At 48.7% G+C, this 23,190-nt stretch overlaps 1 protein-coding gene across 2 annotated transcripts in view; it reads left to right on the top strand.

Annotated features, from left to right (window-relative positions):
* The window catches only part of CDH5 (cadherin 5), a 37,203-nt gene that overhangs the window by 9,571 nt on the left and 4,442 nt on the right, over positions 1–23,190 (top strand). Inside the window, exons 1-11 of one of the 2 annotated variants that reach the window (XM_036834645.1) lie at positions 503–626; positions 1,946–2,165; positions 9,374–9,662; positions 10,612–10,728; positions 11,622–11,786; positions 12,654–12,841; positions 14,573–14,823; positions 18,087–18,229; positions 19,776–19,900; positions 20,258–20,366; positions 22,433–22,678. In XM_036834645.1, the coding sequence (XP_036690540.1) occupies positions 1,965–2,165; positions 9,374–9,662; positions 10,612–10,728; positions 11,622–11,786; positions 12,654–12,841; positions 14,573–14,823; positions 18,087–18,229; positions 19,776–19,900; positions 20,258–20,366; positions 22,433–22,678 (1,834 nt within the window). In that variant the 5' untranslated portion in view covers positions 503–626; positions 1,946–1,964. Of the gene's footprint in view, positions 1–502; positions 627–1,945; positions 2,166–9,373; positions 9,663–10,611; positions 10,729–11,621; positions 11,787–12,653; positions 12,842–14,572; positions 14,824–18,086; positions 18,230–19,775; positions 19,901–20,257; positions 20,367–22,432; positions 22,679–23,190 lie in introns of those variants that run through there. The other variant, XM_036834644.1, reaches the window with a different exon arrangement.

Below are 23,190 nucleotides of genomic sequence, written 5' to 3' on the forward strand. Positions count from 1 at the left end.
AAGGAAATGACCCACCAGGCCTGAGCCCAGCGAGGCTGGCCAGGGGTCACAGCTGCCGCCTCCCCTGAGTCAGGACCAGCTTCCTGGCAGAACTCTCAGCTCCCTGAGCCTTTGTTCACTGCCTTCCTCCTGCCCAGAGCAGCTGCCCTTTTCACAGCCCACCTCAAAGGGCACCAGGTCTCCTCCAGTTTGACCACCTCACTGAGGACTGAGGGAACTGGGACCGGAAGCCTTCCCAGGCACATGGCACCTGCGTTCCGGGCCCTGCTGGAATGCTCTGTCCCACCCAAACCCTGCGAGCCCACTGCTGCCTGGGCCAGCAGCAGGGGGCCACAGGGACACTGGATGCTAAGCTCAGCAGACCCAGAGGCCAGTCTGCACACACACCCTCGGCCCTCATTGAGGACAGCCTGGCGCCAGTGTCTCAGAGGAAATGTTACTAGAGTTTAGAAACCTCCTGTGCTGTGCAGAATCCAGCCTCTCCCTGCGGCCAGGGCGGGGGACAGAGAGGTGGCCTCCCATCCAGCACCCAGTGGGTCCTTGTCTCTCTCCAGGCAGGAGCTCTGATTCTGATTCCCACTCCCACCCACCAGCCTTCTTCCTCTGAACCATCCCAGGAGCCACAGGTCAGTAACACAGGGACCAGCAAGGGTAGACTGATGGGGTCAAGGGCTGAGAGGGCATAGTGACAGCCGAGGTCACAGCCTCTACCCACCCTGGGACAGTGAGACAAGCCCTCTTCCTTCTGGAATTCAGGATGAAACCGGGCCCTGATCTCTGGGTGACTCCAGATCCCCATCCAGGTTGATCCCATGTCCCAAGGGCTGCCTTCATGGGGGCAATCACATGGGGTCTTGTGCTTAAAAGGACCCCATGCTGGGTTTCATGTTCTTCTGTCTCTGTCCTGAAATTCTTAGTAACTTTTGAGAAAAGGACCCCATGTTTCCATTCTATACTACGCCCCACAAACTACGAAGCTGGTCCTGCGAGCCCAGCCTCTCTACCCACCACCCCATCCCACCCCTGTTCTCGTGACAGCTCCTAAGCTAATCACCAATTCTGAGCTCTGCGTCTGGTGAGGGCCTGGCCCTCTAGGTCACGACATTTGGGTTTCTTAAGAGCCTTCTAAAGACAACATCAAAGCAACACTGCCACAGGGGCTCTCGGACTAGCCGGGGGGCATGTTTGTTCAGAGGAGTATTTAAATCCCACCACACAGCAGCTGCTAGGTCAAGAGAGGGCAGTAGGAAGAAGCATGAACTTTGGGGCCAGGCTGACTTGGTTTGAGTTTGACTCTGTGGCTTCCCGTCTGGGTGATCTCAGAAACGTTACTAACCCTCTCTCTTCCTCCGCTCATCTATAAAGTGAGGGCTACAATTATACCCACCTTGAGGCTTACTGGGAGGATTAAATGCGATAACATATATAAAGTGCTTGGAAGAGCGTCAGGCATTCAATAGTTATTGACATTTATTTTTTGGTACTTATTATATTTATTGATGACACTTATTGATAAATGTCAGCTGTTGAGGTCAGACACCTGGGCTTTATTCTCAGCCCCACCATTTACTCCACCGTGAACTTAACGTCTCTGTGCCTCAGTTTCCCCGTTTGTAAAATCCAAGCTGGGTGTCCACCGCACAAGGCTTTGGGAGCTACCATCCACATCAGCATCGCCCTCTCCTCCAGGAAACCTTCCCTACAGCTCTCCTCTAGCCTCCCCTGTCGCCCATGCTTGCTTGCCCACTAGCACATGTGACCCTTAAGTAGGAACTGTTTCTGTGTCTGGCTTCCCCTCCCAGACTGGGAGCTCCATGGGGGCAGAAGAGGGTGTGGTTCTGCTAGTCTGAGCAGAGAGTGGAGGATGAAGGGTTAAACAGTTCAGTGCTCCCTGGGAGATGCTCGCACCCCACATGCCCTGATAGTCTCTCTCCTCGTCCCTCAGAGCCGTCCCTCCCGGGAAGATGCAGGTGCTCGTGGTGCTGCTGGCTGCAGGGGGCACCTGCCTGGGCCTGCTGGCAGCAGCTGCAGTAGCCGTCAACCCTGGCCGACCCAACACCCCCAGCTCGCTGCCCATTCACCGGCGCCAGAAGAGAGACTGGATCTGGAACCAGATGCACATCGATGAAGAGAAAAACGGCTCACTGCCCCACTATGTGGGCAAGGTAAGGCTCAGGCCCCAGAGCAGGAGAGGCGCGCCGTGGTGGTGGTGATGATAAGGACAGTGATAGGTGCTGTGGTGGTTGCAGGGATGGGGATGATCGTTGCGAGGGCGATGGTAACAGTGGGAGAGATGGTGGAGGTGGCAGATGTGATGGTGATGGTGATGGTGATAATGGTGATAGCCAAGGAGAAACTGGTGGTGGTAACAGCGGTGGTGGTGGTGATGGGGAAGGGGCAGGCGGTGGTGGGGTGACGATGATGATTATGGAGGTGGTGGTGGTGATGGGGAAGGGGCAGGCGGTGGTGGGGTGACGATGATGATTGTGGAGGTGGTGGTCGTGGTGGGGAAGGGGCAGGTGGTGGTGGGGTGACGATGATGATTGTGGAGGTGGTGGTGGTGGTGGGGAAGGGGCAGGCGGTGGTGGGGTGATGATGATGATGATTGTGGAGGTGGTGGTGGTGATGGGGAAGGGGCAGGCGGTGGTGGGGTGATGATGATGATTGTGGAGGTGGTGGTGGGGAAGGCGCAGGCGGTGGTGGGGTGACGATGATGACTGTGGAGGTGGTAGTGGTGATGGGGAAGGGGCAGGTGGTGGTGGGGTGACGATGATGATTGTGGAGGTGGTGGTGGTGGTGATGAGGAAGGGGCAGGCGGTGGTGGGGTGACGATGATGATTGTGGAGGTGGAGGTGGAGGTGGTGGTGGTGGTGGGGAAGGGGCAGGCGGTGGTGGGGTGATGACGATGATGATTGTGGAGGTGGTGGTGGTGATGGGGAAGGGGCAGGCGGTGGTGGGGTGATGATGATGGTGATCGTGGAGGTGGTGGTGGTGATGGGGAAGGGGCAGGCGGTGGTGGGGTGACGATGATGATTGTGGAGGTGGTGGTGGTGATGGGGAAGGGGCAGGCGGTGGTGGGGTGATGATGATGGTGATCGTGGAGGTGGTGGTGGTGATGGGGAAGGGGCAGGCGGTGGTGGGGTGACGATGATGATTGTGGAGGTGGTGGTGGTGATGGGGAAGGGGCAGGCGGTGGTGGGGTGATGATGATGGTGATCGTGGAGGTGGTGGTGGTGATGGGGAAGGGGCAGGTGGTGGTGGGGTGACGATGATGATTGTGGAGGTGGTGGTGGTGGTGGGGAAGGGGCAGGCGGTGGTGGGGTGATGATGATGATGGTCATGGAGGTGGTGGTGGTGGTGGGGTGATGATGATGATCATTGTGGAGGTGGTGGTGGTGGTGATGGTGGTGGTGGTGAAAGTAATGGTGAGCACAATGGTTCATCTTTCTCCCAGACTTTGGTCTATGGAGTATCACTGGCAGAAGGGCCACCCCGTGCACAAGCTAAGGAGGGCAGTCCAGTGTGGGGGCTCAGGGCTCAGGGCAGGACCAGCCAAGGCTGCCATTTACTTTGCCCATCTGAGAGGTCTGGAAGACCTGAGCAGACTTCTACAAAATTGTGCTGGTGACAAAGCTCATCATCCAGGCCACAGTTTGCCATCTCTAGTCGAGGCCTTTGAACCTCCTCAGAAAGCCCTGTCTCTCAGGGTGTTTTGTCCTAGCATCTAGGGAGTTATGAGCTCCAGATTCTAGGACACCCATAACAAGGCACTTGACCCAAGCCTGCCCTCCAGGGCGGTGCCTACGACTCTAAACCCTCATTTCATCCCATTAAAAATGTGTCCATCCTCAGTCACCTTCCTAGAGCTTGGAGCTAATCTGAGTGAATAATGAACTATCTTCCTGTGTCAAAAGGTTGCTGAGGTCAAAACCATCCACTCTAATTGAAAGGAATGGCTCTAGTGGTGGAATTTCACACGCAACAACAGGGAGATGGATTAGGTATTTCAAGAGTTTTCAGTGGGGAGAAAAATTCCTTTCCAGTGCTTTAAAATCTCACCACGTCAGTTTCTTGGAAGCTAAGCAGGGTCAGCTAAAGAAAGATCAGGGTACCGGTGAGAGGAATTAATGGTCCCAAGCACAAGGCTGGGCTCTGGGACATGGTCAGGGGGCAAAGACAGACATGGTCCACACCCTCATGGAGCTTGTGGTCTAAAACAGGGGCTGGCCACATGTAAATCAGTGAAGTTAGAACACTCCCTCACACCATACACAAAAACAAACTCAAAATGGTTTAAAGACTTAAATATAAGACATGATACCATAAAACTGCTAGAAGGGAACATAGGCAAAACATTCTCTGACATTAATCACAGCAATGTTTTCTTAGGTCAGTCTTCCAAGGCAAAAGAAATAAAAGCAAAACTAAACAAATGGGACCTAATCAAACTTATAAGCTTTTGCACAGCAAAGGAAACCATAAACCAAACAAAAAGACAACCTATAGACTGGGAGAAAATATCTGCAAATGATGCGACTGACAAGGGCTTAATTTCCAAAATATATAAACAGCTCATACAGCTCAGTATCAAAAAAACAAACAACCCAATCAAAAATGGGCAGAAGACCTAAATAGACATTTCTCCAAAGAAGCCATACAGATGGCCAACAAGCACATGAAAAGATGTTCCACATCGCTAATTATTAGAGAAATGCAAACCAAAACCACAATGAGGTATCACCTCACAGCAGTCAGAATGGCTGTCATCAAAAAGTGTACAAATAATAAATGCTGGAGAGGAAGTGGAAAAAAGGGAACCCTCCTACACTGTTGCTGGGAATGTAAATTTGTGCAGCCACTATGGAAAACAGTATGGAGGTTCCTTAAAAAACTAAAAATAGAGTTACAATATGAGCCAGCAATCCCACTCCTGGGCATATATCCAGAAAATATGAAAATTCTAATTCAAAAAGATACATGCACCCCAATGTTCATAGCAGCACTATTTACAATAGCCAAGACGTGGAAGCAACCTAAGTGTCCATCAACAGATGAATGGATAAAGAAGGCGTGGTACCTATAAATAATGGAATATTACTCAGCCATAAAAAAGAATGAAATCTTGCCATTTAGAGCAACATGGATGGACCCAGAGGTTATCATACTAAGTAAAGTAAGTCAGACAGAGAAAGACAAATATCATATGATATCTCTTATATGTCAAATCTAAAAACATACAAATGAACTTATTTACAAAACAGAAACAGACTCACAGACATAGAAAACAAACTTATGATTATCAAAGGGGAAAGCGGGGGAGGGATAAATTAGGAGTTTGGGATTAACATATACATACTACTATATATAAAACAGATAATCAACAAGGACCTACTGCATAGCACAGGGATCTATATTCCGTAGGTTGTAATAACCTATGATGGAAAAGATGTATACATACATACACACACACACACACACACATATATCACTTTGCTGTACACAAGAAACTAACACAATACTGTAAATCAACTATACTTCAATTAAATAAATAAATACATAAATAGGGGCTGGTAGAACTGCCCCGCCATGTGGTTTTGTAAATAAAGTTTTATTGGAACAGAGCCACGCCGTGCACTTAACAAATGGTTGTGGTTGCTTTCATGCTACAATGGCAGATTTGAGTAATTGTCCCAAAGACCATATGACCCACAAAGTCGAAAATTTTTACTATCTGGCCCTTTACAGAAACAGTTTGCCCACCCTGGTCTAGCAGGGCAGCATGTATCAGACAAAGAACCCCACACATGCTGGAGATGGGGGAGCCCTATGGTTATAAAGAAACAGGCCAGAAAGGACCCCTAGATGGGGAAGGGTCAAGTCTGGCCTCAGCACCAGAAATGCCATGGCAGCCGGCGGTGGAGTCAGCTGAGGAATCTCCACTCACAGCCCTGCCCACGGCCCTCTCCACTGCTCAGTGCGCCCAGGCTTCCTCTGGCCACCAAGAATGGCTAGGAAATTCAGATCCTTCAGTCTGGCCACTCAGAGGGGAAGGCGCTTGCCCAGGGTCACACAGTGAAACCAGGATAGAGCCCTAGGAAAGCACAGGGTTCCCGACTCCCAACACCGATGTGAACTCTGTGCCCTAGAGGAAAATGCCATCAGCCCATCTACTCCTTCCCAAGGGGATGAGTGTGCCGTGAATCAACCTCCAAAGAGAATGGCTGCCCCCAAGGAATATCCACGGGCTGAGTCAGGGACAGTCAGCAGCAAGCAGGGCCACCGGCATGCCGCCCAGCCCGGACACGGCAGACTTTGGACGGCTCGCCGAAAGTCCTCTGCGCAGCAGGAACAGCGTCAGGCCTGCCGTCACCTGCCAACAGTGTGCACTTGGCACCTGGCGTGGGGACAGAGGGTCCCGTGCAATCCCCACCCTGGGAAGAAGCAACGATGTCTGGGAGAGGCAAGGACAGGGCTCCAAGGATCACCTCCTGGTTCCAAAGACATCATCGGAGGGAAGGAAGTCCCTGTTTACCAAGATCAGAGCCAGGAGCCTTTGTTTACAGAGCTGTTTGCTGGACAATGGGGGCTGAGTGGCCTTCTGAATCCACAAACATGGGTCAGCATAGCTTTTGGCATTAAGATGTTATATCCAAATATAGGGATAATTTTAAAAAGGGGAGGCCCCCCCAAACCTATAACCTCAGTCTGTCTAATCGTAAGGAAAACATCAGACAAATTCCAATAGGGGGCATCCTACAAAACACCCAACCAGCACTCCTCAAAACTCTCACGGTCATCAAAAACAAGCAGAGTCTCACAAAGAAAACAAACTTATGGTTACCGAAGAGGATAGTGGGGGGGAGTGGGATTAATTAGGGGAGTGGGATTAATTAGGTGTTTGGGATTAACATCTACACACTACTATATATAAACTAGGTAAACAACAAGGACCTACCATACATCACAGAGAACTACACTCAGTATCTTGTAATAATTTATAATGGAAAAGAATCTGAAAAAGAACATATATATGTATATTTGTATATATATACGTATATATATAACTGAATCACTTTGCTGTATACTTGAAACTAACACAACATTGTAAATAAACTGTATTTCAATTAAAAAAAAAAACAAACCATGGAGAGTCTGAGAAACTGTCCCAGCCAAGAGGAACTTAAAGAAACATGACAACTAGATGTAATGTGGTATCCTGGGTGGGATCCTCAAACAGAAAAAGGACATTAGGTAAAAACTAAGGAAATCTGCACAAAATATGAACTTTAGTTAATAATAATATATCAATTTTGGTACATTAATTACAACAAATGTACCATACTAATGTAAGATGTTAATAACAGGGAAATTGGGCACAGGATATACGGGAACTCTCTGTACTTATCACCTCAATTTTCCTATAAATCTAGAACTGTTCTAAAATATAAAGTCTATTTAAGAAAAGCTGGAGGGAAGGAAAACAGAAACTCATATCCAAATGAAGTCTTTTTAACACTATTTATTTGATGATATTGAGAAATTTTTATCAAAGCTGTTTAGGTGTGAGTCAAATGCAATCTCAGGCAGAATTCCAGTAACAGATCAAAGCTGACTCACGCCCCCTTGCTACCCCTGCCCACATGGATCCTAATGCACCCACCAGAACCAGGTTTGGAATGACCATCCTATCCTAACCCTGAGTAACTCATACAGGGCCCCAGACTGTCCCTCCTTCTTGACCCCCACTGTCATCCCGCCCAAGTCACAGGTTCCAGAGCTGGCGCATCACTTCTTGCCTCCTGCCCATCTGTCCATCGTATGTCCCGGCCACTGGGCTTCGGGACCTCCCCACGAACCATCTGCCCCTGCACACCCGCAGCCCTGCTCCAGGATGCTTCTTCACTGCCTCCAGCTACAGCCCCCCCTCTCTCCCTCCCCGCCCACCAAGGGGGAGGAGCCTCACTCCCTGTCCCCACTTCTTCACCTCCCAGACTCCTCTCTAAAGCCCTGTCATCCGGCTTCTCAATCCACCACCCCCTAACGCTGCTCTCACCAAGGGCTCCGATGACTGCATCGCTGCTAAGCCTAGGGGTGCTTTCCAGACCTCGTGGGATTTGACCACACCCATCTTGATGCTCCCTCTTCTGTCTTGAGACCCCACTCTCTCTCGGGCTCTCCTCCAGCCTTTCTGATGCAACACCTTCACTCAAGGCTCTTGTTCCAACTGACCCTTAAATGCTGCCCTTCCTCAAAATCTCAGCCTCTGCTGCTTCAAACCAGGCCCTGAGAGAAAGAATGGGGTCTGGACTATCTTTATGCTCCCAGGCTGGCACCTTGTAGGCATCTGATTGTTTACTTTTACTGAATTGAACTCTATTTTTTGAACATCCTAACCACCTATGGGAGGACCATTTGACATGTACGAAATATGATTAGCTTATGTTCCTAATAGTCTCTGTTCCCAAGATTCTATAAATGAAATGTTCAGCAATTCTAAACTTCTAGTATCCCTTAATGTAGACATCTAGTGTGAATAACAGCTAGCATTTATTGAGAGCCTGTACAAATTGCTTTACACACATTATTTTCCAAGTCTTATTCCTAAGGACACTAATAGTATGTGTAACAAAGAAAAAGGATTCGGTGGTCTAACAAGTATAGGAAATCCTGAGTTAAACAAAGCTCAGTGGAGTTCTTTTCTGCAGGACTATATGTTGTAAATCTCCAAAAAGAGAACATTTTATGTACCATTCCAAAACTAAATGACTGAGACCAGTGATGTGCTGATAAATAGTTGACAACTGGCTTTTGAGGGGAAAAGATCCTGTTTGTAGCATTTGCCAATTTCCTTGGTGTAAATACTTTCACCATGTCTGTTGCAAGCTACTAACTTGATGCCACCGAAGGCAGAGTTGGGAACAGATGTGCATTAACACAGCATTATCCAATATTTCCAGCATTCAATACGATCAACATAAAAACTCAAGAACAGGGGTGGGATAGGAAGGGTGGGAGGGAGGCACAAGAGGGAGGAGATACGGGGATATATGTATATGTATAGCTGATTCACTTTGTTATAAAGCAGAAACTAACACACCACTGTGAAGCAACTGTACTCCAATGAAGATGTAAAAAATAAAAAAATTTTTTTAAAAACTCAAGAGAACATAGTAAAATGTAGTAAAATTACAGTATTAGGAAGCAGTAGATTTATAGTACGTTACCTTTGTTTTTAATATGATTCATTTAATTGTAAGTTTATATAATTGATTTTTTTAATAATGCCATGCCCTGGCACACTCACACGGGCACACACTCACACGCACACAGCCACCACTGCTATTTCCAGTTCACGGCGCCTCTCCTTTCTTAGATTAAATCAAGCGTGAACCGCAAGAACACCAAGTACCAGCTCAAAGGAGAGTCTGCCGGCAAGGTCTTCCAGGTTGATGAGAGCACAGGGGACGTGTACGCCTTTGAGAGGCTGGACAGGGAGAAGCTCTCTGAGTACCACCTCGTCGCCCTCGTGGTAGACAAGGACACTGAGAAGAACCTGGAGTCTCCTTCCAGCTTCACCATCAAAGTTCACGATATCAACGACAACTGGCCTGTGTTCACGCACCGGGTGTTCAATGCCTCCGTGCCCGAGATGTCAGGGATAGGTACGTACCCAGTCTGTCTGTCTCCCTCTCCCCTCACTCATCCCTGGCATGGAGGCACCTCTCCCATCGGCAGCTTCACTGCCTGGGGCAGGATTCAGTGAGTTCCGGGCAGCTATGGTGATGCCCATATTGCCACTTTATATGACTCGAAAGGAACTCTGGACCCTAAAGACTAAGCTCTGACCTGGCCCCAGATGGAGCCCTGACCGTCACACACACACACACACATACGTCTTGTTACTCTTTGGAGCCAACGCCACCCACTGCTCTGACTCTTAGGGCTGGCATGCCAACAGCGTAGCCTTTGCACATGAAGGAGGCCAACTCTGCCACCAAGACAAGCAGTCACCTTTAGGGTCCATGCAGGAGTGGGAGGGGGGCGGAAGAGGGACACACCTCATCCCAAGGTGTGTCAGCAGCCTGGACCCCAGGCCTCCAGAGGAGACTATTCCTTCCTCAATTCTACCCCCAGCCTCCAGGGGGTGCCAGAAAAGGGCTCCCTGCCCCACCCCTTAGTCCAGGCTCTCTCGCCAGGACTCAGGACCAGACCTTCCTGTTAAGTATGCGGAGCCTGTTGTTCAAGGGGAAAGAGATGTGAACCCAGCCCTTTGGGGGCCCTTCCTATCCTCTTGTTCTCATGCTTCCAGAAGGAAGAAGCAGCCCTTACTGTTTCTCCCCATGACCTCAGCCACTCACCTCTTCCCTCATTTCCCCCATAAATGAAAACCACCTGTTCTCTTTACCCTTCATGCTTGACGGAGCTGGGCCTCCACCACTGCCAGCACTTTGCCCCCAGGCAGGCTCCTCAGAAAACAAAGCAGCCTTTTCTCCCTCAGGACCTGGGGGGAGGGGGGTTCAGGGAACAGCCTGAGCCCCATCTGCCCTCATCTGGGAATGGGGTGAGGGGCTGGCCATCACAAAGCAGCAACCCTGGATTCTCTCCCCACAGGGACCTCGGTCATCCAGGTGACAGCAGTGGATGCAGATGACCCCACTGTGGCAGACCACGCCTCTGTCATGTACCAACTCCTGAAGGGAGAAGAACATTTCAGCATCCGTGGTTCTGGTCTGTGTGACTAACCCCCCTGGGCGGCACTGGCTTGGAGGGGGTGGAGGTGCAGGCACAGAGGGAAGCCCAGTCTGCCAGGTGTCACTGACCACTGACCTACACCACCCTTTGGAGGCAGTCGGTACCCTGCGTCAAGACAAGGTGGCTGGTGAGGGCAGAAGGAGGCAGACAGGTGCCCAAGACGTGAACTCAAGTCCAGGGCACAAAGTCAGGACGCAAGCATTGACACGAGAGGTGGAAGAGAATGCTGGTTAGCAGCTCTAGCTATGGAATCAAACGGATCTGGTTTCCGAACCCATTTCTGCTCCTCACTGCTTCTAAAGACCTTGGGCAAGTCAACTGATCTCTGTGAGCGCTAGGGCCCTAATCTCAAAAATGGGGAAGCTTATATTCACCTTGTATGGTAGCTGTGAAGTCTGAATTAGGTAACGTATAACGAGCACGTGGCCCATCGTCATTATCCACTCCACGTGACCCAAAAAACTGTTAAGGACTGAGTCTTGGGAGCAAGACAGAAGCCCAGGTGGTCAGGCCTGAGGCAAGCCATCTTTCAGAGTGATGGCAAATACACAGCACAACCTATGCTGCACCAAGGCAGCCATCACTAACCCATCACAGCACTCTTCCCACTCTGAGCCTAGATGTGGCCTCAGGTTCTTGCTCAACCCAATGCTCCAGGTGGCTGGGACCAATACTGGACCAAAGCGTTTGGCCTAGCAGTGCAGGGCATGGAGGTGGGAGGTGGTTCACCCCTGGCTCTCAGTCCTGGCTGCACAGTGAAATCACCTGGGGAGCTCTGAAGCCAGGTGCCCTCTGGGTAGTGGCCGGGCATCACTATTTCTTAAAATCTCCCCCAAGTAACACGGCTCCTGATGTGACACTTTTTGCAGGACTAATTGTCACAGCGAACAAAAACCTGGACCGAGAGAAGCAGGCCAAGTACGAGATCGTGGTGGAAGCACGAGATGCCCAGGGCCTCCGGGGGGAATCGGGCACGGCCACTGTGCTGATCTCTCTGCAGGACGTCAACGACAACTTCCCCATCTTCACACAGTGTGAGCCCCTCCCCCTAGGGCCCTGGGCAGGGCGAGGGTTGGGATACTCCAGACTCGGTGACCCGGGAGCTCTGAGAGAGGAGCCTGGCATCCGTCTACCTCTCTCTCCAACCCAGGGCGGGCCTATGTCAGGGATGTCTTTCTGGTGCTCCCCATCTCTGAACACGTTCCCAAGGCTGTCCAACTGCCCCTGCCACGGAGCCCTCACAGGCCAGCAGGAAGTCACGCTCCCTGCTGTGTGCCACCGTGTGCCCAGAGTCCCACTACCAGATAGGACCACTTTCACCCAGATCCCATGAGCTCAGGAAAACCCAGACCCCAGCTAGAAAATCCCCATGAGCTGGGGAACAGGGGTTCAGCAAAGTTCCATATCCAAGGCCAGGGCTGGGCTCTGACCCACCACAGACTGATTCTCCCCCGAGAAAATTGCCTGACAAGAGCTTTTGACACGCCCTGGGTGGGCTGGGGAGGAAAGTCAGATGATTCATCACTTGCAACTCCAACGCTGACGGCGCCATTCAGAGGCTAGCCACCCCAAGGACAGGCGGGTTTTCCTGAAATGGCCTCGTTGTGTACGGCACAAGCTCCCTGAAGGCAGAGATTCTCTCCATTGTCAATTAATAGGTCCCCTAGCAAGGTGCCTGACATACAGTAGGTGCTTAATAACTACTTGTCAGGTGGATGGAAGGACAGATAGAGCAGAACCTCTTTGCCTTGGGACCCAAAATTCCAGAGGAATTACTACTACTACTACTACTATTTTATTGTGCCCGTTTCCTGTAACAAAATGTATTGGGATAGTATGGGGGACAATCGCCTCATCTATCTCATTAACCCAGTGCCCTTTGGGGCACCCCTTTGCATCAGCCAGGTACATATTTTCTGTGCCCGAAGACATCCGTGTGGGCAGCCCCCTGGGCTCTCTGTTTGTGGAGGACCCAGACGAGCCCCAGAACCGGAAGACAAAGTACAGCATCGTGCAGGGCGAGTACAGGGACACCTTCACCATCGAGCCTGACCCCACCCGCAACGAGGGCATCATCAAGCCCATGAAGGTTCGCAGACCTGTGGCAGTGACGTCAGATGTGGGGTTGGGGGCTCCCAGCTTCCTCAGGACTCAGCCAGGGGCTGCTCCCGGATCAGAGGCCACCAAAGGTGCACGTTCTGGGTCAGTTTGGAGCTGGCCGTGTGCTCGTGGACACTGTGACCCTGGCGCTGGGAAGGGGAGCCAGGACAGAAGGGTCAGTGACTTAGGCTGGGCTACCCCGGAAGCAGACCTTGAGGCAAGGACTTGGGTGTAAATAAATAGTTTACTTGGGGAGTGATCTCAGGAAGCCCCAGGAGCAGTGAGATGTGAAAAGAAGGAAAGCTCATACAGGCTCCTCAATGAGCAGGTGATCACCATGGGCGAGTGGGGTGCAGTCCCACTGGGGACATCTGGGGGACAGTGTGGTTGGAATATGCCTCAGAGTCGCAGCAGCTGTGGACTGATTGAGGGCTCCTGGGGGCTCACTCCCTGGCACTTTCTTTTTTTTTTTTTTAATATTTATTTATTTTATTTATTTTTGGCCACATCAGGTCTTAGTTGCAGCATGCAGGATCTTTTGTTGCGGCATGCAGACTCTTCATTGTGGCACGCGGGCTTCTCTCTAGTTGTGGCGTGTGGGTTTTCTCTTCTCTAGTTGTGGCGTGCAGGCTCCAGGGCGCATGGGCTCTGTAGTTGTGGCGCGAGGGTTCCTGAGCACGTGGGCTCTGTAGTTTGCGGCACACAGGCTCTCTAGTTGAAGCGCGCGAGATCAGTAGTTGTGGCATGTGGGCTTAGTTGCCCCGTGGCATGTCGGATCTTAGTTCCCTGACCAGGGATCGAACCTGCGTCCCATGCATTGGAAGGCGGATTCTTAACCACTGGACCACCAGGGAAGTCCCCTCCCTGGCACTTTCTGATCTGCCCTGGGCACGGGCCAGGAAAGCCCTGGAAGATTACAAGTGCTTGCATCTGAAAGCCATCAGCATGTAAGGAAACAGTGAACGCCGTGGGGAGGGGGTGGTCATTGGCAGTGGCTGCTGCTGAGAAAGCAGTTGGACTGGCTGAATCTAGAAGAGGAGGGAAGGTCTGCCAGGGGCACAAACTGCTTCAGAATGGCCATGCAGAGGACTGGGAGGCCCAGGCCAGTGATGACCTGCCTCAAAGGGGACACTCCAGAACCCCTCTGCCTGAGCCAGGCCATTCCTCCAGCAGACCTCTCCCGAGTCCTTCTCTGGTCCAGCCCTGTGCTGGGGACTAGATATACCCGGGGGAGTCAGACGGCCTCCACAGTACCAAAGCTCTCAGCCAGTAGGGAGGACAGACACACAGACAAAAAGGGTACCCAGGCAGGGAGCAATTACCTGTGTTGGGAGGGGCAGGAATGGGTTCTGAGAGGACATCTGATTACCTTCAGATTGGCTTCCTGAGGGGTGAATAGGAGTATGCCAAGCAGGCAAGGGCAGGAGAAGAGACTAGAGCAAAGGCACAAAGAAAAGGAATGCCTTTAAGGAGCTGTGGATAGAACCACTAGTCTGTGATCCCCTTGATAGTAAGACTGTGGCTGATCCACTGGTTGTCCTCAATACTTGGAATTGAGCCACAGTCAGGATACACGGGAGACAGCTGAAGACAGCCAGGCCACAGGCCCCTCATCTGTAAAAAGGGGGTCACCCCAGTATGACCTTGCAGGGCTGCTGTGAAGATCACAACCATATGCTTGGCTCAGAGCAAGTGATCACCGTAGTTTCTCCTTCCGCAGCCCCTGGACTATGAACACATCCGGCAATACAGCTTCACCATCGAGGCCACGGACCCCACCATCGATCTCCGCTACCTGAGCAGCACCTCCACCAAGAACATCGCCCGTGTCATCATCAACGTCACAGATGTGGACGAGCCCCCCAGCTTCCAGCAGCCCTTTTACCACTTCCAGCTGCGGGAGAACCAGAAGAAACCTCTGATCGGCTCAGTGCTGGCCATGGACCCCGATGCCGCTAAGCGGAGCATCAGGTAAGGGGGGTGGAAGGCGTGAGGATGGTGATGATCACGACACCACCCAGGCATTGAGGTTCTTAGGCCTGCTGGACTGAGCCCAGGACTCAGAGGGGGAAACTGGCTTCTCCCAGCAGGTACATGGGACATGCACAGAGGCCGGACAAGAAGCCCAAGCTCTTCCACTAACCCACATGGCCAGGTGGAATCTTGTTCTGCCCAGGCACACACCTAGCATGGTCCTGGCCATCAGAGCTTCCCGTTGTCTGCTCTACCTTGAAGGGGAGGTACGGGCTCCCACAGGTCCCATCTGGGGAGATCTGACAGTCAAGAGAGCAACCAACTTGACATCCATGAAACCCCTTCACTAAACATGATTTATTACATTTGTCTTCCCAAAACCACAAAAGGAAAAAGTGTTTATTTCACACAATGAGACAACACAAGGATCTATAAAGAAAACATCAGTAACCCTGATTTCCAGACAACTCATGTTCATGGTGTGCTGTAGTCCTATCATGCCTTTCTTCGTGACCACACAAACATCTACATACATTTATGGTGGATTTGTCCTTTGTTTGTTTGGGGGATTTGATTGTTTTAAAATTTTTTTGGATCATACTATACCCATTTCATCACTACTTGTTCTTCTACCTGAACTAGACTCCTCTCCTCTACCCTCTGTGACAAAAGATGTAGTTCCAACTCATACTTTCTAGAGCCACACAACATATGAGAGTGTGAAGTTCCATCAATCTCATTTTTTTCTGGAGGGGTAGCCAACTGTTCCAGCACCATTAATCAAATAAGTCATCGTTTTCTACCTTTGTTACACACTAAGTTCCTGTATATCCCTGAATCTATTTCTGAATCCTTTGTTCTGTGGCAAAGCCATTCTGTTTTATTGTAGCAGCTTGATACTAAAACTTGGTATGTAAAAGGCAAGTCCCTCCCTCAAGTGTTTTTTCACTTTATATATCTTTAATGCATTCTCAAACATTCATTCTTTCATGTGAACCATAAAATTCTTCAGTTTTTAAAAAAGCATCAGAATTCTAATGAGAATTGTGTTTACATATCAATTTGGGGAGAGTTAATGTTTCTCTGTTATCAGGTCTTCCTGTTAAAGACAAATGTGTACCTCCATTTTGATCACATCTCATAAGTTTTAGGATGGCTGTTTTCATGGCCATTCTATTCTAAATGGTCTGTAATGATAATTTTTATTTCTTCATTGATCCAATAGTTTATTTAAGAGACTTTTTTTTCATTTACAATGGTAGGGCATTTTTTGGCTTTGCTTTAACTTGTTCTGTGATGTAATGCAATTGTCTTTATGTGTCTTTTTGTCCATTTTTTTCTGGAATATCTAAGCTTTTGCTTTATGTATTTTAACTTTTCTATTCAGTTAACAAAGGTTTATAACTATTTTACCTTCATTATGACTTGTCACTTTCATCCTTATGACATTACCCAGTTTGTTCGACTTAAACATTTTGTCCTCAATTCCATGTTGCCTGATGTAAAGTTTGTCAGTCCTGTTTTCATGTTACTCATGTTTGCCTGAAATAAGTTTTCCGACCTTTACTTTTAATTTTTTATAGGTCATTGGCAGTAAGTTGTCTCTTGAAACTGGAATGCAATTGGCTTTGCTTTTTTTTTTTTTTCCATCTTTACTGGAGTATAATTGCTTTACAATGTTGTGTTAGTTTCTGCTGTACAACAAAGTGAATCAGCTATATGTATACATATATCCTTATATCCCCTCCCTCTTGAGCCTCCCTCCCACCCCGCCTATCCCACCCCTCTAGGTCATCACAAAGCATCGAGCTGATCTCCCTGTGCTATGCAGCAGCTTCCCACTAGCTATCGATTTTACATTTGGTAGTGTATATATGTCCATGCCACTCTCTCTTCATCCCAGCTTCCCCTTCCCCACCCCGTATCCTCATGGCTTTGCTTTTTAATCTAAACTGAGATGCTTTGTGTTTAAACTATTTACATTTTTCATTATAAATGATATGTTTGATCTTACTTCTTTTATCTTGTTTTACATTTGCTATTTCTCAAACTTAATTACTTTTTTCTCTTCCCCCATCTTTGTTGTAGAGTCTATTTTTTCACATTATTTTCTCGTAGATATTTGGATGGAGTACATGCATTTTTACTTCTACCAGTGAGATTTACTTCTATCTGTAAAATTTTAAATGTTTTCCTGGACCAATATTTTCTAGTTAAAAATTTCTGCCTCTCTCTCTGTCTCTGTCTCTGTCTCTGTCTCTCTCTCACACACACACACACACACACACACACACACCATTGCCTTCCTATATATGATAAAGATTATCAACAGTTTAATTTTAATTCCTCCCAAACCAGATTTTTTTTTTACTTTATTTTGAGACACTTCTTAGATGAAGTGAGTTTTCAAAAAAAATTTTTTCAGGACCCATCTTGTGGATGATATAGTTCCTGAATCCTTGCATATTTACAAATCAAAAATATTATCAATGTGTTCTAGCATTTAACTTTGTGAGAATGTCTGGGGTGAGTCTGATTTATCTTTCTTTATAAGGATGTATCTTTTCTGTCTGGACTCTTTTTGGTTTCTTTATATAGCTCTGAAATTCAAAAGTGTCATCAGGATATAGCTAAATATTGATCTCTTTTTAAAATTATGCCTGATATCAATGACCTCTTCTATAAACTTGGGCCTTTCTTCAGATCAGGAAGTTTTCTTTTATTATATCTTTGGTTATTTCTTCTGTTCTCTTTGTTCTGGAATTTTCCTCAGTATTAGAAAAATATATATTTGGAGTGTTATATATTTTTTCATCTCTCTTTTCTTCTCTTCATGCCTTTTTCCTTAAGAACTTTTCCAGTTTTTACTTCACAAATTTAATTTTCTTTCAGTCACTTCTTACCTCTTCCAGCCCCTTTTTTTATTTCTTCCTGGCTCTTGCCCAACTATCTTTTCATTACTCACAAAATCCGGTCCAAGCTGTGGTACAGTTGATTATAGTGCCACCTGCCTCAACTCTGAACGTGCTGCTGATGGAGTCTCAAGTACCACCCTCAGCCCAGTGATGGCAACACTGCCAACATCAAAGGGATTATCTCACCACTCTGACTCCCTCTGGGTGGTCAAGTGCAATGAGCAGTGAGAGGAGGATGGGGGATGGATGCAAGGGACAGATCCTGAAGGGTCTCATCTGTCCTGCTGGGGAGTTTGGACTCAGCAAAGAACAACGGAAAACCTTGAAACTCTCTCCCGTGGGCAGATACTCCATCCGCAGGACGAGTGACAAGGGCCAGTTCTTCGGAATAACCAAGCAGGGGAATATTTACAATGAGAAGGAGCTGGACAGAGAAGTCTACCCCTGGTGTAACCTGACAGTGGAGGCCAAAGAGCTGGATTCTAGTGGTGAGTGGCCCCATTTGCCAGGGGACCTGGGCTCCTCTCCTTTTGTCATCCTTTTAAAATCGGCAAAATCTATCATTTTGGGTCTCCAGAGGTACTATAAGCACCTGATGATGCACCACTTGGTTGGGATGTTATAGCACCTCCATCTCCCACCAGCTGCATCCACGTCATCTGAGACTTTGTTAGACGAGCAAAACATCAGGCCCCAACCCCAGACTGAATCAGAATCTCATGCACGCTACAGTTTAAGAAGCACTGTTCCAAAACAGGCTGCCAGATGTCCCTGTGATGAGAATCACCTGAGGCACCTCTTAACCACAGAGCTTCTCAGATGCCTCCCTGGAGATGCTGGTCCAGTGAGTCAGAAATGGGGCCAAGGAATGTGCATTGAACGAGTGCTGTGTGATTCTTATTATAGTGGACGTTTGGAAAAGGCTGATTTGGAGGATGTTTAAGTGCCAGTTAGTGGGCTGAATTCAAAATCTGAAGCAGTTTCCAACTCCAAGATTGTTAGATTCCCCAGAAATTAGGGTAACTGCTGCCAAAGGGAAAGGCAAGTATCGGAGTTTTGCACTCTTAGCCTCTATGAGAAAATCACAACTGCCCTCTGGGAGAAGGATCAATATTCCCACCTTACACAGAGACCACCAGGGCCCAGAAAGGAGGTGACTTGGCCAGGGCCCCACCGGTGCTACCCTGAAGGGCCCCTGCTTCCTGCTGGCAGCATGTCCCCCACATGGCAGCCAGGCCAGCTTCAATGGACTCCTGCGTACTGTCCAGATCAGTCTTTGCCCCTTTCTTCCCCATCTAATCTCACTCATACAATTTTTAAATCTTACTAGTAATAGTTTGCTGTCCATTTTAAAATATGGAAAATACAAAAAAGGAGAAGAAAATTATACCCTCATATTCCCACCGTACACAGATAATTACTGTTAGCACTGTAGTGTATTTCCTCTGGTCTTTTTTACTATATGTATTTTTATACAAGTGAGATCATAATATTTGTATAAATATCATATCCTGCATTTTTACTTAACCTTATTCCAGAATCATTTTCTCATGGTACTAAGATGTCTTTTTTAAAAAGACTGTAATTTTTTAAATGTAATTTACGTGGGCATTGCAAACAGCCACATAGTCCATTCTTTTAAACTGATGTAATTTATTAATGCAATCTCACTTAGATCGTTTACTTTTTCAATTATTTCATAATTTATTTAAATTAGTTTGATTACTTAATTAAATTGCTGAATTAATAATTACTTAATTGATTTAATTAAAACCTTTAAAAATACACTTCTGTTGTTTACCTTTTCGATTCTTACAAATAATTCTTTAGCAAATATCCTTGTGCTTGAAGCTTTACCCCCTTCCTCTTCCGCTCCCTTCAACCAGAACGCCATCCCTGGCCTCCCTTCCAGATGTCCATAACCCCCTCTTCCTGCAAAAAGAGCACCCCTCCCGGACTCCCATCCATATACATTCTAATCCCAGGGCTGGCACCTGCTGAGCCCACTGTAGTGATGAGTCCTTTCCCCTGCAGGGACCCCCACGGGCAAAGAATCCATTGTGCAGGTCCACATCGAAGTTATGGATGAGAACGACAATGCCCCAGAGTTTGCCAAGCCCTACGAGCCCAAAGTGTGTGAGAACGCTGCCCAGGGCAAGGTGAGTCTAGCTCAGGTGGGAGGGCAAGGCAGCGCCCGCCTGGGGCAGGCCAAGGGGCAGCACCTCCCAGCCACGGTCAGCTGGCATTTCACTGAGTTTAACGTAACTTGTACAACAGCCTTCAGGAAAGGTGACGTTATCCCTACAGAGGGTGAAACTGAGGCTCAGAGAGAATGTGTAGTGAGTAGATTGGCGGGGAGGTGGTGGTAGAAAGAGTGGCTCTGTGGAGACCATTTAGGTTAGTGTTACAGGTGAGAGGCAGCCACGGTCAGGTCTAAACCCAAAGTCCCTCCCCATCACTGAAACCCCGGCCAACCCAACACCGCTAATGACCGTCCCGCATCTTCCACCCTCTAGCTGGTCGTGCAAATCTCGGCAATAGACAAGGATATAACGCCACGAGATGTGAAGTTCAAGTTTTCCCTGAGCACCGAGGACAGCAACTTCACCCTCACGGATAATCACGGTGCGCCTCAAGGCAGTCAGCCTGGCTCTTGGGGGGCTCGGGGACGGGGTTGAGTCTTAAAGTGCCAGGGTCAAGGACCAAGCCAGTGAACTGGGGGCAGGCCCTCACTGGGGCTTTCAAGTAACAGGATGTTTTGTACAATTCCCACCACATACCTAACTGGTCCGTGCAATGGTCAGAGCCACCCTGGCCACACTGCTAAGTCCACATGGCCTGCCCTTCCCCATAAGATGCTCAGGTTACTGAGGAGCACAGAATAGATATGCGGTGTAGACAGCTTGGTTCACAAACTAGCCAAAGACTCCTTCCCATGGGACCCCTGTGCTCAGCACAACTGCAAATTGCTCTATGACATGGAACTTTGAGGTTGCTTCCAAAGAGGCAAAACTGGACATTTGAAACCCGAAATGCCAAGGACACAGTGTTTTAATTTGGCTACAATGACTACTTACCACCAGGTGTCCTCGGGACAGGATGTGGTCCACCAATCACAGCCTAGAGAGTCCTGTGATGTCAGCAGCGGCCAATCAGAGTTTCTCATGAGTATGTGCTTCCGAGAGTGACAATGCTGAGTTGACTGAATTCAGCCAAAAGCAGACAGGCTTCCATGGCTTCTGCACCTTCCTCAGAAAAACACAGAAAATCCCCGTTGGGTCTAAATAGAACAATCCTTCACCCAGAATGGGGTGGAATCCCTGCCCATCCCTAACTGGCAACACTGTGGTTGGTGAGGATCCCTGTATAGAAACAGCCATTGCCACCTTTGAGGAAGGTGAGGGAGTGGGGTCCCTGAGAGTGAGGGGCAGACCCAGGGGATGAGCCACAGACTCGTCCTTAAGGAGCCTCCTATGGGATGGGGATGGTGGCTATGATGCGCGGACAGTCAATGACAGACCATTCAACATTCCGCTGTCTTTACTAGTAAATAATGTGGAAAAAACACCTGTCACCCCATCCCCAGTGCCCACCTCAATCCTGCCTCAGAGGAGGCCTGTAATGGAGAAGAAAGCTTAAGCACCACCCCAACGACACCCCATATGTGACCAGGAGACTAGCTTGTTGATCTCAGATTCACTTAGAACATGAATGTCCTGCTACAATATTAAATGAGTATAGTGAGAAATCTCTAATTTCCCTCATACAGTGTCAGTGGCCATATTGTTATTATTTTCAATTATAATAGACATCGCTACTTACTAATGAAATGTAATTGGCTTCCATTTGAAATCTAAAAGATGGCCTCCTTTGCTTTTGGCTTCCTGAGTGTGCCAACCCCGCACGGCTAGGTAAACCCTGGAACGGGGAGTCCCTGGACCCTCTGACCATCATAATCTCCTAGGAGCCAACAAAGGGCAGATTATCCAGCCACTGAATCAGAAATGCGGGAGAGGGGAGGGGGAAAAGGAAGGAGGAGTGGAGGGGGGCGGTTCTGAAAAACCAGCATGTTTAAAAATCTCCCTGGGGAATTCTGTACATGGATTGATTGGAGCTGAGAGGGAGAGCCAATATTTGGGCCAAAGCGCATTCTCAATTCCAGCCTGACCAGGGAATCCTCAATTACATATGCAATCATCCCCTCAGTGCCCCAGGGAACTGTGCATTGTTTTTACTTTCTAATGGATTTTCAGGGATAGCAAAAACAGCCTTAGAAGTTAGCCCGATGCTAAAAGACTTTTTAAGACTTTATTTCCCCGATTGCTCATCAAAGCTTGAAAGGACGCGTTAATTAGCTGAGAGTCACCTTTTATTGAAGTAGGGTTAGGGGTCAGGCATATCATTTGCCCACAGAAACAGAAAGCAAGGGTTCTACATTCTGGCCAAGTCCTTCTTAGAGGCTAGGTCGAAGCAGCTGCCCAAAACATCCCCTCTCTGGAGGAACAGACCTGCGTTCAAATGGCTAAAACCTGAGGCAGGGGGTGCAAAGGGCAGAGGCACAGCCCAGGCAGCACGTGGGCTGGTGCAGGTACCAAGGGCTTCCTGGAGGTGGCAGGCCACACCATCAGTGTGGATGAGAGGATGGGCACTCCAGGCAGCAGAGCCTGACTCCGAGGCCTTGGTGTTTCCAGATAACACGGCCAACATCACAGTCAAGTACGGGTATTTTGACCGAGAGCGCGCCAAGGTCCACCACCTGCCCGTGCTCATCTCGGACAATGGGAGGCCAAGCCTCACAGGCACCAGCATGCTGGATGTGACCGTGTGCAAGTGCAACGAACGCGGCGAGTTCACCTTGTGTGAGGAGGTGGCCGCCCAGGTGGGCGTCAGCATCCAGGCGCTGGTAGCTATCTTCCTCTGCATCCTCACCATCACAGGTCAGTGCCCAGGAGGATGGGAGGGGACATTGAGGGAGCTGCACAGGAGAAGGAAGAGGCCAGGGGTCCAGGCCCAACCCTGCCTCCAGGCCCTAGTGCAGCCCTGTGCTAGGTGTAAGCTCCACCTCCTTGGGTGCCTAACTGTGGGGATGGCGGGGGAGGGGGTGAAGAAGGGGGGACTCAAGGCTCCTTCCCCAGTTTAAAATACTTTATATATAACATTCACTCATTCAACTGACATATTTTGAGCACTTATTGTGTGCCAGGCACTGTTCTAGGCATTTATTTATATAAAACCTCTTTTGAGGGAATTCCCTGGCGGTCCAATGGTTAGGACTCTTCGCTCTCACTGCAAAGGGGCCGGGTTCAATCCCTGGTCAGGAAACTAAGATCCCACAAGTCGCACCTGTTTTGAAAAAAGAGGATCCAGTTCTTCTTTTGGAGAGAAATGGAAAGTTTAAAATTTCTAGTTTAGATTATTGCCAGTGGTTTTCTTTCTATTTTTAGGATTT

This window comes from Balaenoptera musculus, chromosome 19, assembly GCF_009873245.2.
Source record: "Balaenoptera musculus isolate JJ_BM4_2016_0621 chromosome 19, mBalMus1.pri.v3, whole genome shotgun sequence".
NCBI classification, from domain to species: domain Eukaryota; kingdom Metazoa; phylum Chordata; class Mammalia; order Artiodactyla; family Balaenopteridae; genus Balaenoptera; species Balaenoptera musculus.